Consider the following 26,867-nt stretch of genomic DNA (forward strand, 5'->3'; position numbering starts at 1 on the left):
GGGGAAGGCAATTTTGCCCTCAGGGGAATATGTGGTGATGTGTGGAGACTTTTAACTGTGGCAAAATAAACATCATATAAAATTAACTGTCGTGACCATTTCTTTTTTTTTTTTTCTTGACAGGCAGAGTGGACAGTGAGAGAGAGAGATAGAAAGGTCTTCCTTTTTGCCGTTGGTTCACCCTCCAATGGCCGCTGTGGCCGGCGCACCGTGCTGATCCGAAGCCAGGAGCCAGGTGCTTCTCCTGGTCTCCCATGCGGGTGCAGGGCCCAAGCACTTGGGCCATCCTCCACTGCACTCCCTGGCCACAGCAGAGAGCTGGCCTGGAAGAAGGGCAACCGGGACAGGATCGGTGCCCCGACTGGGACTAGAACCCGGTGTGCCGGCGCCGCAAGGCGGAGGATTAGCCTAGTGAGCCGCGGCGCCGGCCTTGTCGTGACCATTTCTAAGTGTACAGTTCAGGAGTATTCGGTCACATTATTCTGTATCTGATCTCTAGAAGTCTTAGACAACTGAAACTCAGTACCCACCAAGCAGTAACTTGACATTCCACCCTTCTCTTAGAATAACCACCACCCCTTTGCTTTCTATGTCCCTGGATCTGACTCTCCATCCCTTCCATGAGTGGAATTACACAGTGTTTGTGTACGACTGGTTTACCTCACTTAGCACAAGGGTTTCAAGGTTCTGGTATTCAGGCTGCAACACATGTCGTGACTTCCTTCCTTTGTAAGGCTGAACAATACAACATTGTGAGTTCATAATATACCGTCTTGTTTATCTGTTCATCCATCAGTGGATATTTGTGTTGCTTCCATCTTTTGGCTGTTGTGAACAATGCTGTTAAGAACAAAGGGGTACAAATATCTGAGTTTCTGCTTTCAATTCTCTGAAGCCTACATCCAGAAGTGGAATTGCTAGATGCTGGGGTAACTCTATTTTTAATTTTCTCAGGAACTATCACACTGATTTCCAGAGGGCTGGCTCATTTTACATCCCCACCAACATTGCATAAGGGTTCCAAGTTTTCCACATCCTCACCAACATTTGTAATTTTCTGTTTTGCTCTCTTAGCAGCAGTCACCCTAATACAAGCCTGTTTCAAAAAACTTATTAAAAAGTAAGTTTATTTTGGTGCAATTTTAAAATGCACGCATAGTTTTTTCTCAGCATGCATTTTCTATGACTCTTTAGAGGATCCCTCTTATGCACATATTTCGAAATCTTTTCACATCAAAAGCATTCTTCTTTTAATTCTGCTGTCCACCAACAATTTGAGGTGCTCTCATAGGTACTATGTGGGCACATTTTGAGGTGTCCCAACTTGTGTGATGGGTGCTACTGGTATTAAATGGATTGAGGCTGCCCATGTTGCTAAACATCCCATGATCCTACAAGGCACAAGATAGGCTCTACAAGCAAGAGTTAACTGGCCCACCATGTTGACAGCAGTGGGGCTGAGAAGGCCCGACTCCAGCAATTGTGAGTAAGATGCATCCCTTGAAACATGGCCTTTTCTTTTCCTGCTGCGATACTCAAAAGGCAAAGATCACCCGGAAAAATCTGCAAAGTGAGGGAGGGTTGAGAAGACAGCAATATTTCTTTTATTCAAATTTTATTGGAAGTTTACAAATGTATTACAGACATCAGTAAAACATCATATCCATTTTACAGGGCACAGATCTCAAGCAAAGTGTTCGGAACAGTCTCTGGCAGAGCACACGCCCAAAGGCCTGTGGCAGGCCTTCCTCACAGATCGCTTGACACTCGACACGTAACACAGACTCTGGCCTGCCTCCCCTTCCCAGGCCCTGCGAAGTTTTGTTTAAGAGGGGTAAAGCAATCCTGTGTGGGAAAGAACAGTTTAAGAGCAGGAATACTGCTGAAATCCCAATTTTCCAAGGAAAATGGTGGACTCATAGGATTTCGAATGTTAAGTCAGGGTCTGTGTTAGAATCCCAATATATAATCATGGAAAAATATGGAAATCAACCTGATAGGCTTGAAAATAGACTTTCCTAGTGACTCGCTGAAAAACTGAGGGAAACGTCATCAGCGACGCACTGAGCGTTAATGGCCAATTGCCCAGTAGGTTCAAAGGCTAGCTCAGAAAACTCCCAGGACAGAACAGGACACGTTTTCTATCCTGTGGATGCATCACATTGAAATTTATGGAAATGATTTGCTAGCACGATGTGACTTTCTCCTCCTCAATTTTATTCCCTTGAGAAAAAGCTAGTTCTGTCAGCAGGAAGTAAGCTTATAAAATAGTCTAGCTCCCAACAGTGAGTCATGTTTTATGGGAGTCTTGTGTTGACTGGGCTGTTATGAGAAAATGGAAAAAGAATCCAATTCTTTCTTGATCTTAACCTTGATGACTACATCCAAATGGTCACACAAACAAGCTCTGAGGTCTGCTGAGGTCCCAAAGGGAAAAAACACTGGAGACAAGGTCCCTTTATCTCCTCTTCTCTTGGGTTGAAAGAAATGCATCTCTAAAGGCAGCCATGGGAAACTGCCTTCAAAACCCGCAGTGGAGGCTGGCTGATGAGTACTGCATATGGAATGCGGTGTGCAAGCCCGCTTCGAAGCCCTGAAGGTGCTAAACACTTGGTAACAGCAACTCTTCTGGCATGAAGGAAACTGGTTCAATTTTCCACTTTCCTTTGTCATGCATGGATCCTCTTCCTTAGGTGTTAGAATCTACTTTCTGTTAGAAAGACACAAAGAGCACTTCTCCTTGGAACTTAAATATTTATGTTATTTCTCGCTACAAGGTAGGATGAGATGAAGAAGAAGATGGACTCTTACTTGACCTTTGCAAAATAAACAGAAGGCTGCTGATACTAATTGGCAAAGAACGTGTGAAGAAGGAGGCCAAAGAGATTTGTCTTCATTTAGCCCAGGAAGTCAGCTTCTGTTAGCCTCCATCTGGGGAGCAGAGGAATGGGAGTCTCAATTATTTATGAATGATGCTTTCCTACATGTCTGGTGCACTGTTTTCCTTCCACGACAAGACAGCCTAGGGTGGAGAGATCATTAGGAAGATTGGTTCTGATCAACAGGCCCTCACTGGTAGGAGCACTGCAAAGGTTTCTGAGGCTGTACCCACATTTTCTAGGAAAGTCTGCATTGATCCAGGGCAGTGCTATATGGATGCTATTACTGGTCCCCTCTGAACTCCACCATGGTTGGTGGTATACTCAAGAGCAGAAAGCTGCTGGAAGAGGAGAGGAAATCAATTGTGTCACAGTGCAGGAGCATCGCATGGTAAAAGAGGATGAGGAAATGCAGCCTCCAGGTACCATGCTAGAAACACAATATTACTCATGTGTTCAGCATGGGGCAGACAGGAAGGACTACAGAATCAAGAAGTGAATGTGGAAAGGTTTCAAACACCACGAGGGCGAATTCCCTGGGACGTGCGGAAAGCCAGAAGCATGGCTCTCATCTCCCTCACCTCATTCACCTTCACACTTGGTAGAGATCCCAGAACTGTGCGACAGAAGGAAGAGCCCCAGCATGCCGGGCTCACTGCCGCCAGGCTGCTCAGCAATGTTTTCATAGTACCAAGGGCGGCGTGCGTCAGCGGGGCATTCCGGAAACCGTCAACGACTTACACTTCTTGGGCCTGGGAAGAAATTGGTCTCCTGCCACCGAAATTAGCTGCAGCAGGAAATGAATGAACTGCAGAGTTGCTGTTTTATCAGAAGACAAGAACATCAATATTAGGAGAGGTAGTAAAAAAAAGAAAAAACCATCGAGGCATCACAGAAGTGGAGAAACTGGGAAAAGATCACTCTTCTGAAAACTGGTCTACTAAGAAGAAGGAATGATCAAGGAAGAGCTGAGTACAGACCCCACTCACTAGAGAAACCTGACCGCTAAGAGGTAATGGTGAGGCTGGAGGAAATAGGTGAGGACTTTGCATTCTTGGCTCAGGGAAGAATGCACTGGACTTCTGGGAATGGGATTCTGGGGTGTTAGGTGCACGTTCTCACTCAGCAGTGGGGCTCCCAACACAAGGTCTCCCAGAAGGGGAAGGCTATCCTCCATCGACTTGGATGTGTTGCCTCACTGCAAGGACCTGGCCTTCCTCCACCAGCAGCCTCTGTAAGGGGCCTGGCTGCACGTGCGTGGGCAGCAGGCATCTGCAGTGGTGCGGCAGGTGGAGGGGATCTCCGAAGGCAGACGGTGTGACCCGGGGATGGCATCTCACTCTCCTTCAGGCTCGGAGCAGGGGGATGTGAAGTCACTCACTCTTTAGACCCCTCTGGGTGTGTGCCACGTTCTAGGCTACCCGCTTTCTGCGGATGCTGGTGAAAGCCTCATGTGGGAAATGTAAAAAGTGTTTTGGGAAGGATGGAGACTGAAAGCCACTTTTCACTGGGAGAATTTTCTTTCACTGAATGTGGGGCCACAGAGGACGTACAGCTTTTCAACCATTTGCTAAGTTCAGTGATCTACTTTCCCCCCTCTCTTTTCTTTTTCCCCAAGTGCCTTTTTATTCTCATCAATTAAAGAACTCAAAGCTCCAAATGGGACTCGCTCAATTTCTACCAGAAATCTGCCACTTTAGTAGCATGGTGCTGCATGTTATTTCTTAATCAGTTTGCCAAGCAGTTTACAAACTTACTATACAAACGTAATAGTTAATTCTCCAGAGGCTCGGATAATTAATGAAGCATTTAGATATGAAGATAGCATGCGGAAAACAGCCACGACCAACATTTGCATTGCTTTTTTAAAAAATCAGTGACAATGACAAATGTCTTATTAATACCTGAAAAGCAAATTATTTTAATACATCCTGAATGGAGTGTCACTACCACATCCTTGACACCTTTCCTTCCCCCAGACCCATGTGGGATGGTGTCTGAAAAGCTACTTTTCACATTCTCTCCATAAAAAAAAATACTAGAAAATGTTAAGTACTATACTGAAAAGAGACCACGCTCACCTCAGCATGGCAGACACCACTGAGACACACCGTGTACTACACTGACGGTACAGCTCACTAAAGGTGGGTCCTCCGACGGATTATTTCAACGGCCACAATCCATCACGGGGAGGAAGAGAATGGGAGAGAAAGCGAGGGCTTCATTTTTACCTGAAGCAAGGTAGGAAGTTCTATTTTACTATAAACAGCACAACCGTGAAATGTCTTCTTTAAGCAAACTCACTTCTGCACCCACTTTCTGTCTAACCAACAGTCCTTCAAGTTCAAAACGGAACATTCTGCCCCCCCACCCAACCGCCCCTTTTAACAAAGTCTGGTTTTCAAAGTCTGACTCAGCTTGTTAAGGTGGATTCTCTTTCTACAGCACGGGGCTATGCAAGGGGCTGTCACCTCTCCTTTATTTCATTTCCCGAAGTTCTTCTTCCCTGATCTTCCTTTAGAGTCTCCTTCCCTGTCTACCCTTGACCTGCTTTCTGTTTTCTGATTGCCTTGTTCCTTCTCCACGCGTCACATGCAACACACCGGGACTCCCAGGACCCCTTCTGTCCTGCGATTCCAAATGCTTCGGTTCATTTGCTTTGAGGACAACTGGTTGTCAGGTGCAGGGAGCAGTTCTGTCTGCCTTGGTAAAGGAAAGCAGATAATACAATCCAGGAAACATGAGCACCAGAAAAGAATGCCACATTCAAAACAACGTCATGCTGACATCACACACAACGGCATCACTCACAGTCACGTGTGTTTCCCCCAAGGGACAGAGCAAGAGTAAGCAACTTCAAGTTCCCAGCAGGGATGGCGTTTCTCACGGAACTGGACTGGCACTGGTTGGTCTCTCTAATTGGCAAAAGTTACATTTGCAATCCAAGAAGAAGAAGTACTAGCACTTTGTAGAGAAAAAAAATTCTACTGAGGAAGGGAGCAAACTTATAAAATGCTTTGGGTATAATATTTTTTTTTTCCAGCCACAAAAACGCCAAATTGAATATACTCCTTTGAAAAAAAGTCTCACGGACATATAACAAATTTCTATAGGAAAAAAAAAAAAAAAAACCCAGGTGGTCCTGGGCCACCTTTGGATTACTACTCAAAGACAATGCCAGATGTGCATGCAAGTCCCCACTGAGTCCTACGATATAGAAATTCCTTTGATATTACAAAATACAAAAATATTTTATCAGAACTCTCATTTACATTGCATTTACAATGGACATGGAAATAACTTAAGTCTTGGGTCCTGGCTAATAAACAAATTACTTAGAGGTCTTGAAAGCAAAAACAACAGAAGAAGATAAAAGCAAGCAGGAAATGATTTGCTGGCTGGCCGGCCGGCAACCCCACCCACAGTCGGTGGGAAGGATGCGGTGACCAACCCTGGCCGCCGTGGGCTACTGTGTTTCCAAAGTGAAATGTGCAAATAAGATTCAACATGCCAATAACTGTGACTACCAATTGAGTCCATCCATACCCTCGCCTCCGTCATTTCCCCTTTGCTTGCCCAAACACCACCCCCACCCCAAAGCGCTCCAAACTCGCAAGTTTCTGAATGTACATTCTCAGCTCCCGCCTTGCCCCGCTCCCTGACCGCGATCACATTAAGAAATGATACAGTTTTTGCTCTTTTGTCTTTTCCTGCTATGCAACTGTCCTCTGCCGCTTAACGTGGATGATTTGGGGCCCCCATAGGAGCTGTATTTGTGCAGCAATTCGTCGCTCGTGACATATCGCAGGCGCGCGGGCTGTGGGATGGGCTCTCCCAGGAAATAGCCCTCGTTGTCAGACTCGGAAGAGGAGGAGCAGGTGGAGCACCAGTCGTACTCGGTGAAGTAGGGTCCCCAGCGCTCGCCAAGGGCATTCTGCAAAGCCAGGTCCGACACAGTCCTGGGGCACTGGCCGTACAGGTCCCTCCGGGACCCCTGGCCCAGGCTCTCCTGGAAGCTGCGCTGGCGCAGGAATTGGTCATAGTCCTCCCTGGCTCTCAGCGGGGGCCTTTCTTTTAGGCGCGAGATGGCTTCGCGCTCGCTGGCCAGGTGCAGGGCGTTGTCCGAGCGCGAGCGCCGGGAGCGGCGGGAGCGGTGTGGCCGGAACCGGCGGCCGTCGTCGCGCGCTGTAGTTCTTCTCCGCGTGCGTTCGCTCATGGGCTGGATCCTCACGCCCTCCTGGCCCGGCCCCTTGCTGCTTGCTATCCCCCCGTCAAAATCGAAGCTCTGATGCATCCTTCCGTGGGCCTGCAGGTCCCTGTAGCCGATGGGGTTGCCGAGCTGGTGGAGGTTTCCCTCCATCTCCTGGTACTGCTGCGCAGAGAGCAGGCTGCGCACCGACTCGGCGCTGCGGAACTGCATGGACGAGTTCAGGGTGCCCATGTTGCTCAGCTTCTCGGAGACGTTCATGCCAGAGTCTTTGCTGAGGTCAGGCATGGAAAATCGGGACAGGTGCTCCTGGCGCTTGGCACCACCGTCCGCGGAGAGGCCTGCAGGGCAGGGGAAGAGAGGGGAGGACCACAGAGGTTAATGCACAAACGTGGTAGTGCTGGTGGCGGTGGTGTGCATGGGGGGGCACCATCCCTGGAGGTCATCTCTCCAGGGTCGTTCAATACACTTGTGAGGTTGTGCACTGCACAAAGGCTGACTCCCCAGGGGCCTGTGTGGGCGGGGGCTCTCCTCACTCCACGGCAGGGCAGCGTCCACCTAGAGGGGACTCCACAGAGATCCATTTTCCTAGTTCCTGATTCCTCCAAAGTCTCATCTAAGTTCCTGGGAGCCCACTATGTACCTTGTGCATGCTTCCTGTGCTTAGAAAGTCACTTTACAAACTACTTCAAAGCCCTGATTCTCAGGACGCACTATAGGATAGTTTTGAGGAAGAAACTTGAAGCTATAGAGGCTGGGCCATGTGCCTAAGTTCCATAATGCTAGATTGTTTCACCTCTCTGTTAACCCTGAGTAGCAGGGAGCCCTCTACCTGGAATGATTTGGTACCAATAGAAGGGATTTACTCTCTCAGCCTATGTGGTGACTGACTGCTCATGATTTTAATTGAGTCTGTGGCCCCTTGAAGGTGTGTGGGGGATCCTGGGACACTCTGCTGTCCCCTGGGGAGGCACTTTTGAAAATAAAAAGAGTGATCCTAATCATCGTAAAACAGCAGGGGCCCCCAGCAATGCACTTTCATTTCCTAAGTGCTCTCAAATGAGCTGCTGGCATCCCAGAGATAAGAACCATGGGAAGACAGTGGGAGATACCGACTTGAGTGACTTCCACTTTGCTCATCTCTAAGTAGCACCCTGTGAGGAGATGCTTAAGAATGGGCAAGGTGGCCAAGTCGCAGCATTTTCCACTCATTATACATCGAAATGATCAGTAATATTGCCATTTCCAGTCTCAGACAACAAGCCTTTGGATCGCAATGGTCCATTATCACTCCAGCCCACTGATTATTCTGGCCTCCTCCTGAGCCTAAGAGTTCTCCTTTGACAAAACCAAAGCAACCTTAGGAGCACTTCAGAAGACTGCTTGGCAGACCCACTAAACCAAAATATACCTACATCAACACATACAGGAGTCATGAATAAAGCTACTTTGACTACTTTCATGTGTGTGTGTGTGTGTGTGTCTGTACTTGTGCACTCATTTCTGATGTAGGCAGGCATATAGGATAAAATTGATTAGATCCGTGAGCTGGAAGACCACGCCTTCACCACGCCCCCTGTGTGATCTCATGCCCCTACCTGACCACACCTGTGCACCCAACTGCCAATCAGACTAATTAACCACTCCCCTTTGGAAGCGGATTAAAGGCCTGGAGCATGGCGGGCCCAGCCCTTCTTCTTCCTCCCTACCCTTGATCCCCTTGCTGCCCAGTGCCTTTGGGGCACGTGGCCTTCGGGCCACCTGCTCCAGGCTTTCCGGCCTGCATGCTCCTCCACGAGGCTTGCTCCTGGCAGGCTCTCTGCTCGGTATGAATCCAGACTTCCCTTTCTCTTTTAGATAGAGCCCTCACTCTCCTATACATTTCCCTCACTAAATAAAAAGCTTAAGAACTTGCCATGCTGCTGGTTTATTTGAGCCAGTATTCAGAAGTCTTCTCTAAATTCATGGCAAGAGTTCACAAGGATTAATATGGGAAATAGTAATTAGGCAAATTGGTATCATTTCTTTGGGTTTATAACCAAGAGTGGACAGTCCATGACTTTTCATGACCTCTCTTGGTTGTATACCTAATAGAAGTTGGTATACAGGCCCCAGATGGGCAAAGATATTCAGGTAGTTTTCTTCTCTTACAGTATCTCAGATCTGGAAACAATCCATAGGTCAATTAACTGAGAAATGGAAAAATAAGTGGTGGTAGTAGTTCACATTCCCCCACTCAAAAAAAACCCCACAGCTTTTTGGAGAAAATGACCCATTCTAAGATACAGGAAAGGAAAGGAGAAATGAACTTGGACTATCCTGTTATGTCAGAAAGTAAGGAAGCATGAAAAATAAAATATGATGGGGGCTTGTTATCAGGACAAGGGGCCTCACACGAAGGGGCTCCCCCCAGCCAGATCTGAGTAACTTCAGCCACCACTGGAGCAAATAGGAAACCCTAGGTCTATGCTGGAAACATGAAAACAACCAGTGTATAGATAAAGGGAGTGGAAGAGAAAGCTTTGTGTACAGCAGCGTGCTGACCGTGCCCAACACAATGAGTGCTTGTGGAGGGAGAGAACCCGGTTTGGAAAATCATTTTGTAGCCATGGGAGGCTAAGAGTGGCCCAGTAAAGCATGGGAAAGTATGCCACATTTAAGTGGTCAGAAGTAGTGGGAGAGCATGGTCTCAAAGCCTTTCCCTACATTTTGCTCATTAGTTGTAAGGGGAGAATCAATAACTAACAACAGTGAAATCAGACCACACTTAACATGGAAATCAAAGTTAACTTCACCAGCGAGGCACAACTGGACCACGTGTGCTTCCCTATGGGATGGCCTCAGAAAGATACACTACGCTTTCTTTAGTACTGCAGCCAAGAATGCATATCCTGAACATATTCAGGAGGAAACATTTGGGAAAATCCTCAAAGAAGGGGCATCTTATTTAAAAAGAGACTATATGTTTTAACAAGTCAGTATCATAAAAGATATTTAAGAAAAAAAGGTTGAGGGAATGTTCTAGATTAAAGAGTACTAAGGAAACAGGGTAACCACATACAGTACTTGATTCTGGACAGGAACCTGATTTCCAAGAAAAAAAAAAATGCTACAGGGCTTGGCACTGTGGTCCAGTGGGCTAAGCCTCCACCTGCGGAGCTGGCATCCCTTATGTGCAGTGGTTCATGTCCCAGCTGCTCCTCTTCCAATCCAGCTCTCTGCTGTGGCCTGGGAAAGCATGAGAAGATGTTCAGAGTGCTTGGGTCCCTGCACCCAAGTAGGAGGCCTGGAGGAAGCTCCTGGTTCCTGGCTTTGGATTGACTCATCTCTGGCTGTTGTGGCCATTTGGGGAGTGAACCGGCACATAGAACACTCTGTCTCTCCCTCAGTCTGTAACTTTGCCTCTCAAGTAAATGAATAAAATCTTAAAAAAAAAAGTTAATCGAAGAATGGAATTAAAAGATGGCTTTATTTTTAAAAATGTTATAAAGAATAACTTTTGGCCAACAAGAAAAATATTGGAACACAGAAAACAGATAAAAGCATTATACTGAATTTACTGAGGCTAACAGATAATTGTGATAATATTGGAGAAGATTCCTCCTCTTGGGAAATACACATGGGAGGGTGTGGTGGTAATTGGCCAAGATGAATGCAACTCGATCTCAAATGGCTCAGAATAAATCCTTTGCCTGTATGAACACCAGAGAATGAAAGGGACAAAATATTAATGCCAATAGGTGAATCAAGGTAAAGAGTACATTCTAGGTGCAGTACGTTCTAGCTTTGCAACTTCTCTAAGTTTGAAATTACTTCCAAATAAAATGTTTATTTAAGCTTTTTCAATTCTAAGGGAAATGTGGAAATATCTGGAAACATTCTTGGTTGTCACAACTGGGAAAGGGTATTATTAGCTTCTGAAATGTAGAAGCCAAAGAGGCTTCTAAACAAACTGTGATGCACAAGACAGTCCCCATCCCCAAAGATTTATCCAGCCCCAACTGTCACCAGTGCCACAGTCAATAAACCCTGAGATAATGGAATACTACACAAATATACAAGGAGAATGCTTAACTATACTCAGCCAACATGGGTAAGTCTCATGGAAAAAGCAGAGACAAAAAAAACAAAAACAAAAACAAAAACAGAATGTGCTGTATGATTCCATTCATATGAAGTTCAAGAACAGACGAAGACTGTGGTGACACAGGCCAGGATAATGAGGGGAGAAAGAAGAAGGAAGAGTTTAGGCCAGCAGAACTGTTCCACAGCTGGATCTAGACGGTGGTTATAAAAGGATACATATGAGGGGCCCGGCGCTGTGGTGCAGTGGGTTAACGCCCTGGCCTGAAGCGCTGGCATCCCATATGGGCACCGGTTCTAGTCCCAGCTGCTCCACTTCTGATCCAGCTCTCTGCTATGGCCTGGGAAAGCAGTAGAAGATGACCCAAGTCCTTGGGCCCCTGCACCCGTGTGGAAGACCGGGAAGAAGCTCATGGCTCCTGGCTTCGGATGGGTGCAGCTCCAGCCATTGCGGCCATCTGGGGAGTGAACCAGTGGATGGAAGACCTCTCTCTCTCTCTCTCTGCCTCTCCTCTCTCTGTGTAACTCTTTCAAATAAATAAATAATAAATCTTTTATTTTATTTTTTATTTTACCTGAGAGGTAGAGTTACAGATAGTGAGAGGGAGAGACAGAGAGAAAGGTCTTCCTTCTATTGGTTCACTCCCCAAATGGCCGCAACAGCCAGAGCTGCACCAATCTGAAGCCAGTAGCCAGGTGCTTCTTCCTGGTCTCCCATGCAGGTGCAGGGGACCAAGCACTTGGGTCGTCTTCTATTGCTTTCCCAGGCCATAGCAGAGAGCTGGATTGGAAGAGGAGCAGCCTGACTAGAACTGGCACCCATATGGGATGCTGGTGCCGCAGGCAGAGGATTAACCTACTGCGCCACAGAGCCGGCCCCAATAATAAATCTTTAAAAAACAAAAAAAGACATACATGCATAAACACGCACTGAGGTGTACTTTCACTATCCATTTGCCTTTATCTATGGGACACCTCCCTCCAGTGATGCAAACATAAAGCATTGTTTGTTAAAGCGTCAAATTCTAACACTGGATATGTCTAAGGAGAAACTCTTTGGCCAAATACCAGATAGTCCAGTAATTCTTTAAAAGTTTCCTTTACTGGGATGATTGTCAGGGTAAGGGGAGTGGGGTCCTCCAACTCCTGCTTTCCCGCTGCTTATCTCTGACACACAAATCATAAAAGCTCATTTACAGGCACCTAATCATTTCCAGAGCCTCCCCGGCGGAAGGCAGGGAGGGGCGGGTATCGCTCTGTGATGATGAATGAGGAGTCCGAGCAGATGAACTCTAGCAGGCAAGGGAAAAACGATCTTCAACATCATATCTTCATCCTTGAAATGACTGCCATGATGGGTCGGCACCACGGTCTTTCCAGGGCTTTCTTCCCAAGCTCTGGAGTGGAATTAGCGTCCGCATAAGGAACGTAGCAAACATGGGACATCTGCAAACATGATGTCTTCCCAAACCCATTTCTCTGGGAGCCCCAGAGGGTACTGTTTCTGAGCACGCCCTGGGTGCGAATGGATTGCTACTTCCACGAGGGGTAAATGCGAACAAGAGCAGCTTCTGTGCTGCCAGGGGGTCACGTGCTCTCTCAAATGTGCCGCTCCATCCTGGTGAACAGCAACAGCGCCCTGGCAAGAGCCGAAGGGCCCGCTGCTCAAGCCTGCTCTCTACTCTCTGCATCCCCGGAAGGTAAGCGATTCCCTGGTGGATGTGGGGCTGGCCCTGGAAATACCACTTGCTCGCTCCCGAAGGGACAAGTGTGTCTCTTCTGATTCATTAACTCAGCTTTTCCTCCAGGGTCTTTTGGCATGCAGGGCACCGGAGCAGAAAGGCCAAGGTTGCCCAACGATGAACAATCATTGTGTGCTCGCCTCAAAACAGCGTGGTTCTACGGTTACTTTTATTACTGGCAAAATCCAGAGTCCTTATGCTGGGACACAAGGCTCTCCGTGACTTGCCTCCCTTCTTTCTCTCTCCATGATCATTGACTCGACACTCCTCCTCACTCACTCTGCCTCAGTGGTGTGCACACCCTTCCTCCCACGCCTCCAATACACCAAGTTCATAGCAGCCCCCACCCCCAGGCGCATGGTTGATTTCTTCTGTCCGTGAGCAGCCCCAGCAGAATGTGGCCTTGACTGCGGCGCCTGCCCTGCTTCTCCTAAAGTAGTGGAGTTTGTCATCCCCTGGCCAGACAGACACTCTTGCATGTGGGCCTTTTCTAAGCTACCCACCTGGATCTCTGCCTTGAGTGGGAGTTTAAGTCTGGAGCTGCACGGATCCACTGTGGGAGTGGGATCTTGTCTGCTGCTCACTGAACTCTGGCAGAAGAATCAGGGCTCCCCAGGGGTGCCCAACAAATATCTGCAGCATGAAGGTGAATGAACCCTAATGCTGCCCACAGCTTGCCAAAAACAACCCCTCTCTGGCCTAGAGTGGGCACCTGCCGGAATTCAGATGGGTGGATTTCCGTGTACCGGGAACAAAATATGACCACAACACTGGTCTAGCTCCTGTCTCTGGGGGCTTGCTATAGGGTCCTCACATGGGGCTTTAAAGATTCATTTATTTTATTTGAAAGACATAGTTACAGAGACAGTGACAGAGAGACAGACATACAGAAAGAGATCTTCCACCCACTGGCTCACTTCTGAAATGCCTACAACAGTTGGGTCAGGGTCAGGGTAAAGCCAGGAGCTAGGAATTCCATGCAGGTCTCCCATGTGGGTGGCAAGGTCCAAGCACTCAGGCCATCTGCTGCTGCTTTCCCACGCACATTAACAGGCAGCTGGATCAGAAGCAGAGCAGCTGAGAATCAAACCCACACTTGCTTAGGATGTCACAAGCAGTGGCTTAAACTGCTGCACCACGATGCCAGCCCAGTTCTTCCATTTAAAGTCAAAGAATGTGCAGTTACAATTAGCTCCCAGCAATGCAAAAACGATTTTACTTTATTAACTACAGCTCTGGGAATCTATTGAAATCAGCAGTTCCTGTGTCCCCAGGAGGAAACTGTAGCACCACAGCCCACCCTCCAACTTGAAAAATCACCTTCTCCCTTACTGTGGACAGAACTGGACAGCCACTTCCTGATTGTGAGGTTTGGGGGCCATTTTCCATCTCCTTGAGTAGCATCAGGAAAACGGGTACAATAACAGCATCTCATTCTCAGAGTGGCAACAATGAGTAGATGAGGAAAAAAGGACTTTTCCTTTATGAGATTCTTCACAATTGCAATACATTTGTGTGGTTTTTGTGTCACCTGTCTTCTTGGTGTAGACTCTAAGTTCCAAGAAGGCAAGGATGGTGCTGTTGGCTAGGTTCCTTCTTAGCATCTGAAGTTAGGATAGGCAGAGAGAGGGAGTGGGGCCTGGAAGTCCCCAGTGGAAAGCAGTGTGCCCCAGGCCTTTAAATCCAGCCAACTTCAGAAGCAAACAAATACTCTGAAATGCATGCTTACAAGGGCACTTCAAATTGGTCTTGGAAAAACAGTTAAGGGATAAGTCCATTTTAGTGCCAACATATTTTGAAATCCATGCAATTTTTTTTTTTCCTCCCACAATGTTCATTTCTATGAACTTCTAGAAGACCTTTCGTATACATGGATTTCAAAATTCTTTGTGCCTAAATAAGCTTGTCTATTCAGGTCATTTTTCTATGAACATTTTCCCAACTACCCTAGTATATAAATGAATGAATCCAAGAAGCATGATCCACACAGGGCCTGACACTCAGTGATGTGCACTTGAATCCGAGCCACTGGTATCCATCATCTGTGCCTCCAAGCTGTGGCTGGGGATTTTTTTTTTCTCCACACAGATGAAGTTCAACTCCCTCTTCCATTTGTCTGTGCAGAACGAGACTTGGAGACAAAATACTATACATCAATAAAGTCCAGCTAAAGGAGGCTCTAATACGTCTTGCTGCCCTCTTGCAGGAAGTGCACTTTTCTTTCCCTTGCTATGTGTGTGTTGTGTGTATGTGTGTATGTGTGTGTGTGTGTGTGTGTGGGTGTACATGTGCATTCACGTCTTTGCACAGCACCTGCACGGTCAGAAAGGTGGACACTGCAAATTCCGAGGGCTCTGGCTGCCCTGTATCCTGTGACCCCCATATTAAAAAACCTAGCACTGTAAGCACCCCAATACACCCTGGAGGACTTGGCCTAGGAGACAGATCCCCTCGATGGCAAAGTCACGCCGATGCCAGGTCGGTTGTCCCTCAAGGGGCAACTCTGTTTTATTCATAGACAGGGTTTTTTTTTTTTTTTTTTTTTAATTCCTCTCCAAATAATGCAGGCTTTGTGAGAAGAGCTCCACGTGACTGTGGAGCTGGGGGCTTTGATTCCTCCTTATCCCAGGGGTCAGTGCGGGCTGGGAGCTACACAAATATGCATGCGCAGCAGCGGGCAGGACCCTTGGGCCCTGCTGCAACAACGAGAGGGCAGTATTGAATTTAGCCTGCGGCTCTCCGCGGTTAAACTGTCAACACGAGGGGGCAGCTGGGGCGTTTTAAGTGACACCACCATTTCTGTCTGAGCGATGCCTCCCTCCTGCACACAGAAGGTCTCACAGAACCTGGGGACTGGGAGAAAAATCAATGCCCTTCTCAGAACGCTGTGGGTCTGACGGGCTAGAAAGGCAATCATGGCCGTGTGCCCCTCCCCCACCCGCTCTGCTGTCACAGAAAGAAAAGACAGACTTCTAGGTAACCGCACCCCCGTTGGCACATCTTACTGTTCTTTATTTATTGTCCTGTCCCAGTCCACTCCTCAAAAAAACCCAACACTGGAACAGGAAGACCGAAAGTGAGGTTTCTGCTGACTGAACAGCTGCACTCACATTCCCCATTTCTGTACAGCCAAAAAAAAAAAAAAAAAAAAAAAAAAAAATCTGTTCACCCGTCCTTGCAGACATTTGCAGCTCAGACTGATGATTTTGTTCTCATTCAGCAAGGCTTTCCCTATGTGATTTTCTCCTTCCCCTCCTCAGAAAGAAACCTCAGGAAACTGGCATTACTTAGAACAGGGGTTTGCAAACTACTACTGTCTTTTTGCATGTAAAGTTTTAAGGGAACACAATCATAGCTACTCAGATGCACGAGTAGGTACAAGAGTATGCATATTGTCTTTCCAGAGGTGAGGAGCTGTGAGAGAGAGAGTAGGGTCTGCAACGCCTCAAATCCTTACCTTCTGGCTCTTTACAGAAACATCATATCATCAGCGCCAGCTTTAGCACAGGGTAGCTAGCCTGAGTGTCCTGAGCCCCACACCATCTAAATGTCTCATACCATGCCAAAAACATCTTGGGGTGGCCTTGAACTAGTAGCCAAGAAGTCAGCTAAGACCCCCATGTCCTAGCTTGGCATACCTGAGTTGGAGTCCTGGCTATGGCTGCCATGGGGTTCCAGCCCCCTGCTAACACACATGCTGGGAGGCAGCAACAGTGGCTCAACTACTAGGGTCCCAGCCACCCACATGGGAGACTTGGATTGAGTTTCCAGCCTTGGCCTCAGCCCCAGTCACTGTGGGCATTTGGAAAATGAACTAGAGGATGCAGCTCTCTCGCTCCCTCCCTCCCTCCCTCTCTCTCTCTCTCTGTTCCTCAAATAAGTAAATAAAATTTCAAAAAGAAGTCTTGAGGTACACACAAATTTGTTTCAACTATTTGTGTTTGTGTTGGAGGCGCAGGTTGATCAAGTCCCTTGGGATGCTCTTTCCAACACAACTGATTGCATCAACACCCTGAACTTCAAACTGGCAACAGCTGGAGAGAAACTGACATCTGGGCAGTGGAGTTTAAACACCACCACATGTGTCTCAGTGACAGGGTGTGGAATGGTTCAGATGGCGCATGACAGGGAAGAATGGGGTGGGGGGAGTGGAAGAGGGGGAGTGGGAGAAGAGGAACACGCTCAGAGCCCCATGCCAGAGTGGGATGTGGGGCCCAGGGACCATGCCAGAGTCCCGTGGGAACCAACAGAACAGGTGCTCAGACTCCAGCAGGACGTGCACACTATATCTGCACTTGAGTGATCCCCCAGCACGCCCAGGCCCATGCATGAGCCCCCGAGGAACGCCATTCAGGGACTATTTTCTTGGCCACAGAAAGGCACTTCTGCTCCAGGATACCAGAACCCTCTACTCCCAGAGCCCACCATTCAGGGGCTCTGGGGCAGATGGTTCTTCGTCACAGGGCTGGCCTGTACATTTCCAGATGTTCAGCAACATCCCTGGCCTCTCACGACCAGATGCCAGTGGCACCAGCTTCTTGGGCTGACAGCCCCAGACTCTGCCCTCTGTCCCTGGGGGTAAAACTGTCCCCAAATGACAGAGCCAGTCCTGCAGCTGCCGCCTGACCACAGGCCAGGAACCGGGCTCCTGTCCATGGGGGCAGCAGTAGGTTAAACTTGCGCTGCCCATGCTGCCAACAGGAGCCCACTCACCACAGGGGGTCAATGCTCTTTCTACAGCAGGGGTGGGGAACCTTTTTCCTGCCAAGGCTATTTGGATATCTCTAACACCATTCGCAGGCCATACAAAAAGATCGACCTGAACGAGCCCCACTATACATTTATTGAATTTTGAGTTCTGCCGTTGGTTACCTTCACAGGGCCATGTCAAATGATTTCGTGGACGTTACATGGCCTGTGGGCCAGATGGTCCCCACCCCTGCTCCAGAGAAAGACTAACAAAGCCTACCAGGCTGGGCATGGTTAGAGCTCTCAATTTAGGGAACTGCCAGGTTGTTTTCTCTCCAAACTCCCATGCATCAACACCCCCATCTTGCCCTTTGTGTGTTTCCAGAATCTTGTGTTACAGCCTTCACTGTCTTATTTCCATGGTCTGTCCAAGCCCTGGCTGCACCTGACTTCCCTATTCTGGTCACCAGCCTGTCTGTCTAGTGGGTCCCAAGGGACCAGCAGGTCACAAGTCAGCTCGCAGCTATGCGTCTGCCATCTGCTGCAGTGGTACCAGGCAAAGTGCCCGCAGACCCTGGAGCAGCCTCCTGTGCCAGCTGCTGCCAGGGGCAGGTGGAGCAGGCGCTTCTGTCTTCATATCCCTCCCCTCCGCCTCCAGGCCTGGCTAGCCTCCCTCTTTCCTGGAGGAAGGGCTGTTTCCCCCAATCCCTGACCCTTGGGGACACTGGCTCCAGCTAAAGCAGTTTCTTTAGGACCAGCTAGTGTCAAAATCATGGCTGCTTTTGGCTTCCCCAACAATAGCGCTTTTGAGCGGTAGTCCTCCTGGGGACTTTAGAGCCAGCAGCCCTGGGAGGTGACAAGTGTCACAACAGGACTGAAACCACTGCTCTTAACAGATGTAGTCCTGGATCCAAACCTCCCTCCTCTCCCCTGACTTGCCCATGCAATTCCCTCTGCTAACCCGGTTATCCCGGGAGAGGTGGGCTCCTCCAGGAGAAGGCAAAGTCAGAAGGGCACAGCCTCTGCAAACACGCGGAGTCAATTTTAACCACTACTCCTCAAGCTCCACGGGGGATCCTGGCTGTGTTGCCACAAAGCCCACTGCTAATTGAAAGGATGCGCAAAAAATTCAAACCAGTTGAAGACTGTTTGCCAGAGTTTGCTCTGGGCTCCTAGTGACCCCATGCTGCTTTCCAGAATCCATTAGCCCCAAGTCAACAAGCAGACCACACTGGAAGTGTTTGCTCGGGAAATACTCGACTACACAGCACAGAAGCTCAGTGGCTCCCCAGTGGGACAGAGTTGGGCCGGCAAGGCCCCAGAGACCCATGTAATTTCTTCCAAGACTTTTGGCAAAGCCCTGCTGTTGCCAGGCACCGTGAGTACAATGGGGAACAAGGCCCTTTAAGGTCACACCTCACAAGCATGCTCCATTGTACAGGGGAAAGAGCTACCTAAATATAGCAGTGCAACTCTTACAGATAATAACCCCCAGGAACAGAATAAAGGACTCCTGTGACAGAGCGCTGGCAATGAACCCTGCGCTGGGGATAATTAGGGTAAGACCTACCAGGTGAGAAGGAGCCCGCCAAACCAAGCCAAGTCAAAGTGTTGTGTGTGTGTGTGTTTTTTTTTTTTTTTTTTTTTAAGGGAGCAAGAACATTTTGTATCTGAGAAAGTTCTATGTGTTCTAAGGAGTGGCAGAAGGGGACGGGGCTGGAGCACTGTGAGTGAGGAGGAGAGAGGCAGCGACCAGGCTCCAGAGGCAGACAGGAGCCAAAAGGAGGCTCCTGCCAGGCCACCCTGGGCTCTGAGAGGGTCCCTCATGTGCTTCTGGGTGGGACTGACACAACCATCTGCGAGACAGCCCAGGAGTGAGAGCAGTGGCTCTGGAGTTCACTTTCCAGCTCTGTGCCTTAGAGCTGTGCCCCCTTAGGCACAACCCTGGCTGCTTGGGTGACTCCATTCTCTCACCCGTGAAATGGCAATGGACATACAATCTAAGGACGACGGTATTCCGTGGGTTACTAGTGAGACTTCTTAGAACAGTGTCAGCACAGTGAGATCCGATGCAATGTTCAACCTGACTATCCTTTACTCCGTATTTGTCACTATGAAAAAGATTTGAAAGGCAGAGTGACAGAGAAAGAGGAAGACACACACACACATGGCATGCATGTACAAATCTTCAATCCCCTGGTTTACGCTGCAGATGCCCACACAGTCGGACTGAAGCCAAGAGCCAGGAACTCTAACTGGCTTTCCCACATGGGTAGCAGGGACTCGAGTGCTTGAGCCATCATGTGCTGCCTCCCAGACATATAAACAGGAAGATGGATTGGAAGTGGAGTAGCTAGGACTTGAACCAGGCACTCTGATATGGGGTGCCGGCATCCCACGTGGCAGTTTAGCCTGCTGAACCCCAATGCTCGCCCTTAAAGCATCTGTATGCAGCTTGTCCGGTCTGCAGTTTTTCTGAGTGGGTAACAGAGTCAGGATAATGGCCCAAGATCACACTGCTTGGACACTTCTCCGCTCTCCTCTGAGCTCTCACTTTTTCTTACTGTGAGTAGACACGGTGAGAGGAATGTGGCCAGAGTGCCAGCCATCTGGGATCAGGGGGGCAGGAGGCAAAGAGATAAAGGCAGGGCCGCCACCCAGCGGCAGCACCTGAAAGCAATCCTCCTCATTAACGTTTTGTGTTTTTGTTGTGTAAACACGAATGACGGTTACACGCAACAGCACGGATGAATCTCAGCAACATAATATAAACTGACAGATGCCAGACATAAAAGCACATGTACAGTATGATTCTATTTATATAAAATTAAAAGCCATCCCCAAGCAATCTGTGCTGTTGGATGTCAGGATAGGGTTTTTACTGTGGGGAGCAGGGAGGGGCAGTGAGAGGGGAGGCTATAGTTCTGGAATACTGGTCATGCTCAAATGCTTGACTTGGGACAGGGCCTGTGAGTTTAACAATCACTGAGCTGCAACTCATAATTTATGCATAATTGCATTTGTTATGCATCTATAAAAGGTTTATTAAAATGACCACCAAGGAGGGCAAACATGTACTCATGACAATTGGAAAGGTAACTATGCGGGACTCACCTCACACCCACATTCTTCTTCAATAGCATGTCCAGGACTCCAGACTGGCACAGCTGGGACAGGGACACCCAGCTCATATTGCTAGCCAACGCACCACGCTGGTGTGGCTGAGGGGTGACATTTCCTTCTTTGCATTCCTCTTCCTTTTTAAATTGGAATCCCAGGGACCTTCATCACCTATACTCTCACGTTGGCCAAGCTGACACATTTATTACCCCTGCCCGTCCTCTGCCTTCCTTGCCTCCTTATGCCTGCTTCTCATCAGCGTCGGCCAGCTTAGTGAGGGAGGGTAGAAGTCTGCATGAAAGTGGATTATGGACTTAAGCCTCCACAATGTGCACTTTCAAGTCTAAGATGCTTGCTTTTCAAGAACCCACTTCCAGGGCTGGCGCTGTGGTGTAGCGGGTGAAGCTGCCGTCTGCAGTGCCAGCATCCCATATGGGCACAGGTTCAAGATCTGGCTGCTCTACTTCCGACCCAGCTCTCTGCTATGGCCTGGGAAAACAGTGGAAGATGGCCCATGGCCTTGGGCTCCTGCACCTGTGGGGGAAACCTAGCAGAACCTCCTGGCTCCGGTTTGGCCCAGTTCTGGCCGTTGCAGCTATTTGGGGAATGAACTAGAAGATAGAGACGCGCTCTCTCTCTCTCTCTCTCTCTCTCTCTCTCTCTGCAACTCTGCCTTTCAAATAATAAATAATTTTTTTTAAAAAAAAGAATCCACTTTCTGTACAGCCTGGGGTTGACAATGTGCCATTCTAAGCATAACTGTTTATGATGTCACGCACAACAGAGCGAGTCCCTGGACTGATGGACAGACTGATGGACAGAAAGATGGATGGATACTGGACAGTAGATGGGACGGCCTCAGAATGGCGGTGGGGATAGCAGGAAGGAGACATGGAAGGACACGGATGCACAGATGTATGTTCATCAGTGAATGGACACAAAAACAATACACATGCAGAAGAAGACACATGGTTTGGGAATCTTAAAAAGTCAACCTCGGGGAGACTGCTGTGGTGCAGTGGGTTAAGCTGCTGCTTAAGTTACCCCCATTCCACATGGGAGAGTGCCTGGGATAGAGTCCTGGCTCCTCTGCTTCTAATTCAGCTTCCAGCTAGTGCATTCTGGGAGACAGCAGATGATGGCCTGAGTATCTGGATCCCTGCCACGCATAGGAGACTCAGAGGGAGTTCTTTTATTTATTTATTTATTTATTTATTTTAATTTTTTTTTTTTTTGACAGGAGGAGTGGATAGTGAGAGAGAGAGAGACAGAGAGAAAGGTCTTCCTTTTTGCCGTTGGTTCACCCTCCAATGGCCGCTGTGGCCGGCACATCATGCTGATCCGAAGCCAGGAGCCAGGTGCTTCTCCTGGTCTCCCATGCAGGTGCAGGGCCCAAGCACTTGGGCCATCCTCCACTGCCTTCCCGGGCCATAGCAGAGAGCTGGCCTGGAAGAGGGGCAACCAGGATAGAATCCGGTGCCCTGACCGGGACTAGAACCCGGTGTGCTGGCGCCACAAGGCAGAGGATTAAACTGTTAAGCCACTGCGCCGGCCCTCAGAGGGAGTTCTTGGCTTTGGCCTAGCCCAGCTCTGGCTATTGTAGGAGTGAACCAGCAAATGGAAGATCTCTTCCTCACTCTGTCTCCCTCTGCTTTTCAAGTAGATGCAAACAAACATTAAAAGTCAACATGCTACACAATCAAACTAAGGAACTAGGTTCTTAGATAGGAATGAAATTTTCAGTAATTGCTACCTCTTCTGCCATTCGTGTGCATTGACAGAGCTGCTCATATGTCCAAGAGTATGGAAAGCTGGAGAGGACGGCAGTGGGGTCTTCCTTTGCCTGACATGAGCTAAATGGAGTAAAGAGCAACACTCTGCCCAAGGTCATGGGTGAGGGTGGGAGTCGGAGGTAGATGCAGGGGGCCAGGCTTCTCAGGAAGCCTCTTGCTAAGCTTTAGGAGACACACAAATCACCCAGAAATTCTCTTGAAATCAAAGTTGGTATCTGTTTAATCAGGAGGTCAGAATACGCTAAGCTTGCTGATCCACAGACTACATCTGGAACAGCAAGGATGTGGGCACCTTCTGTTTGTTTGTTTTAATCTCACCAGTTTGCAAGGCAAGTCTGCTGCCCCTTGTTTCTCAGATCCAAGACGACATGGATCATGACGACTAACTGGGGCGAAATCCAAGCACGGACCACTCCCAGGCGTCTGGCCAGGGAGGCAGGGAAACTCAGAGACACAGAGAGGAGGCATAGCCTTGCTCGAGCTTGCTCCCGTCTCCTCTCATTCACGCAAGCGAAATTGCCACACACCTGTTACTTTACCTCCGCCAAAAGTCACAGCAAAGCCAGCACTGGGTTCTGGGAGAGCATAAAGATGTAGAGCAGGGACATGCAATTTCCTTTCCTGCTCTGGGTCTCCAGTTCCTGCCACAGGCAGCCTGTGCCGCTCGTCTGGCTTCCTAAAGGCAGCCTGGGCTTGGCTCGGCTCCCCGTCCACACAGATGGCGTGAGCAGCTGCTCACCTGGCAGGTGCTCAGCACCTGGAGGGTCCTTCAGGGCCCTCCAGTCTCTCTCTCCTCGCATACTGCCAGCCTCCGCATGGATCCAGCTTGCGAGTTACAGAACCCTTTCCAAAATGTCCTCCCAAGCTCATGCAAAAAAAAAAAAAAAAAAAAGAAGGCTTGTGTTGGCACCTGGGAATTTCTCAAAACCTGGCTTAAGCACACAGGAATTTTCAGAGAGGAGACACAGAAAACACACGGTTCTCCATGCTTGGAAAACCCCTTCCCCATCTAGTCCCACCAGGACTTCAAGGACTTACTATGGAAAATGCCCACTTACCAACTTTGATTCCTGTGAAAATCCACACATACCTGTTAGCATTTCTGTCCCAGTTACTCTAACAGTGTTGTGCCAAGCTAACATGGAGCCACTGAAGGCAAAAGGGAAACAACAACAACAAAAAACAACAACAAAAAAACTCCACAATGGATCCCTCCCTTATTCACAAATTGTGTATTTTGTTAAGCGTGCATGTTTGGCCATGGTTTTTGATTCTGCAAATATTGCATGCAAATAATCCTTACCTCAATTACTCAGTTTTCCACCCCAGCCCCCCCCACCCTCCTATAAATCCCATAGCATCAGGAGGGAGGAGTGGGTTCCTTGTGTGTCTTCCAGGGGGTCCTGGCCCAGCCACTCTTTCACTTCAGTTAAATCTTTGACTTTCATCTGTGGGATTCCACATGATGTACACTCACTATTAACTGTGCCTGCCAAGGTTGTGGGGAACATGACTGAAGGGCAAAGTCAGCTATGGAACACCAGTGAGATCCTGACTCCCTCCCTCTCTCCTAGGAGCCTGGCCGCTGCCTTCCGATCTCTTCCAGGGGAGTTCTGAGCTCCTCCCACCTGGGCCTGGGATTCTGGTTCCATCCTCCAAGCTGGACACCCCCACGGTCAGGTCAGGATGGACTATTCCAGGGCTTACCCTGGCAAGGCATGACCCCAAGGGAAAGGTAATTGGTAGGGTCAGTTTTCATAATGGCGGGCAATGGGAGAGGAAGGAGATATAGGGATACTGTCAGGGAGGTTGGAATGTAAGAGTTATTAGGAGGTTCCTGGACAGTCATGATGGGTAGTTTCTGGACAGGAAGAAGAGAAAAAGAAAACCCCAAACTCCAAATCTGTCTCTTCCATCCCCTTCCGTTATTAATCCAAACCTGTCACCAAGTCTCCAGTAGGTTGCTACCTGCTTGTTTGCATGCTGGCCCTCGAAATCGTACCCTAATGACCGAGGTTCACTTGCAGGAACAGTCCTGGCCCTATCTTTGTGTAAGAATCACCTCGGGGGCTTTCTCAGATTGAACAAATCAGAGCTCCTGGGAACACAACTCAAGAACTGGCATCTTCAACGCGTTCTCCGGTTGACTTTGAGACCTTCCAACCACTGTTTTGAAGACACGTGGTTATGAACAACCAGGCCCCAAGCACTGGCTCCCTCCTCCAGTGAGCAACCTTGGAACTCAGAGCCGCAAAGCTGCCAGTTATGGGATTCTGCCTCGCTGGCACCAGGCAAGGTGTCAGGATTCTGTGACCAGCCAGGCCTGGGCCACCGTCAGACGCAGGAGTTCCAGGATGATCTGTGTCACCCCTCCCGCCAGAGCTTGGCTGGTGAAGACTGATGACTTAATTCCCCTGCTTTTGTCACTGAGTGTGGTCCCTGTGCCAAGCCAGCCAGGGTAGATGACAATCTAGCTCCCCTGGAAACCGGTCAGATGGCTGTACCTGAGAACCACACAGGATGCTACAGACCCGGGAGACAGGGAGCACTTTCCTAGACCTGGCTCCAACTGTTGGGCCATGGGAGCTGTTCTCTGCTCTGTGAGTGCACAAACCCCAAAATACCAGAGCAGGTGGACAACCAGTCTAGGCACTGCCATACAGTCCCGACCTCAAGCACGATTTGGACCCATCAAACACCCACATCACAGCCTTTCCTCTTTTGTGCAACTGACAACCTACAGGAACACAGATTGGTATAACCAAGACAAAATTACCATATGCTAGCCGTGGATCCCACGATCTCATTTCCAGAAATGTACACTATGGAGAAATTTGAGTAAGCCCACAAACGTAAGTTAAGAAGTTATTCATCACAATGCAAATTGCGATGGTGAAAAATCTGAGAAAGAACCCAAATGTCCACTAATAAGGGATGGATTACAAGACTTAGGGTACAAGGGATCCTTTTACTGCACGGCTTCATGTGAAGTAGAGCTCCCCGCATCACCAGAGGAAGATGAACGAGGTGTTGTGCTCAGTGAGAACACACGGCAGAACATGATGATAACTTTTTTGTTTTAATTATATAACTGCCAGTGTATATGCAAATACCAAGGCGGGGGAAGGAAATTTTGGAATGATTTCAACATACAGGGTATACATTTCTGTAGTTCTGTAATATTTTTAAAAAAATGATTTTGTTTGTAATTAGAGAAAACAACAAAATGCCATGGAAAAAGCTGGGGGTTTATGGCTTTCACCTTGGCTTACTTGCTGTGAGAACCAGCAGCTTAGCTGGACCTCACTCAGTCTGCAGCACGGATGTGCGACACAAGGTGCATCATCTGGGGCCACTGCGAGGTACGATTTCCTCCCCAGATCTTTGCTAAGTTATGCAGAGCTATTCTGAAACGGAAAACATCTGCAGGAGCTTGGGGGGAGGCAGAAGAAGCCAGGTCAGGTTGCTTTTAGATCTGGGGAGCATCTCCTACTATCCCATTTTCATCCTTACCTCTACCTCCAAGCTCTAGACTCCAAACTTTTTTTCTTAATAAAAATTATTATTTGAGAGGCACATGCACACACACACACACACCCATAACATACTGACAGACGGAACACTCCTATCTTCTGGTTCACTATCCAAATGCCTATCATGGATGGAACAGGGCTAGAACTGAAGCCAGGGTGGGGAATTCAATCTAGGTCTCCCATGTGGGTTGCAGGGCCCAGTCACTGGAGCCATCACTGCTGCTTCCCAGGATCGGCATTAGCAGGAAGCTGGAACCTGGAGTGGGAGTCAGGTATCAAAGCCAGGGACTCTGAGATGAGAGGCAGGCGTCCCACGGGGTGTCTTTACTGCTGTGCCAAATGTCTGCCCTTGGATTTCAAAGTTTTTCTTTTTCTCTGCATCAAAATAAACGTGTTTATCATGTTATTAAGTTAAAACTTATGTTTTAACTGTATCTTCTACCTACTTATTGAAGTTCCCTTGCATGTCAGGTTTATCAAGTCAGGCAGTGCTCCAGCTGCTGGGACAATGACAGCCAGAGGGAAGTGCCTGTCCTCACCAAGCTATCATTCCATAGGAGACAATGGTCATACAGAAAGTAAGGAAGCAAATAGCATCAAATGGTGCTAAAGCATTATGGCGAACAAAAGGCAGGGAAGTGGTAACAGGGTAGTATGTACGGGGGAATAAGAACCCACCCTTATAGGATGTGACAACTTGCCATATGATGCTCTAGTGCTAGCTGCCACCCCACTGAAACCACACAGTGACAAAGGCCATTGCTGCCACCACTCCTATGACCACCACTAAACGCACCTGCACTGCCCCCACTGCAGGGAGC

General features: G+C 48.5%; 1 protein-coding gene across 2 annotated transcripts in view; it reads right to left on the reverse strand.

Moving 5' to 3' along the window:
• Positions 1 to 1,569: 1,569 nt before the first annotated feature.
• The window catches only part of PRICKLE2 (prickle planar cell polarity protein 2), a 174,486-nt gene continuing 149,188 nt past the window's right edge, over positions 1,570 to 26,867 (reverse strand). For both annotated transcript variants that reach the window (XM_062201204.1, XM_062201205.1), the window contains exon 8: positions 1,570 to 7,427. In XM_062201204.1, coding sequence (XP_062057188.1) covers positions 6,553 to 7,427 — 875 coding nt within the window. In that variant the 3' untranslated portion in view covers positions 1,570 to 6,552. The remainder of the gene's footprint in view (positions 7,428 to 26,867) is intronic.

Source organism: Lepus europaeus, chromosome 9, assembly GCF_033115175.1.
Source record: "Lepus europaeus isolate LE1 chromosome 9, mLepTim1.pri, whole genome shotgun sequence".
NCBI lineage: Eukaryota > Metazoa > Chordata > Mammalia > Lagomorpha > Leporidae > Lepus > Lepus europaeus.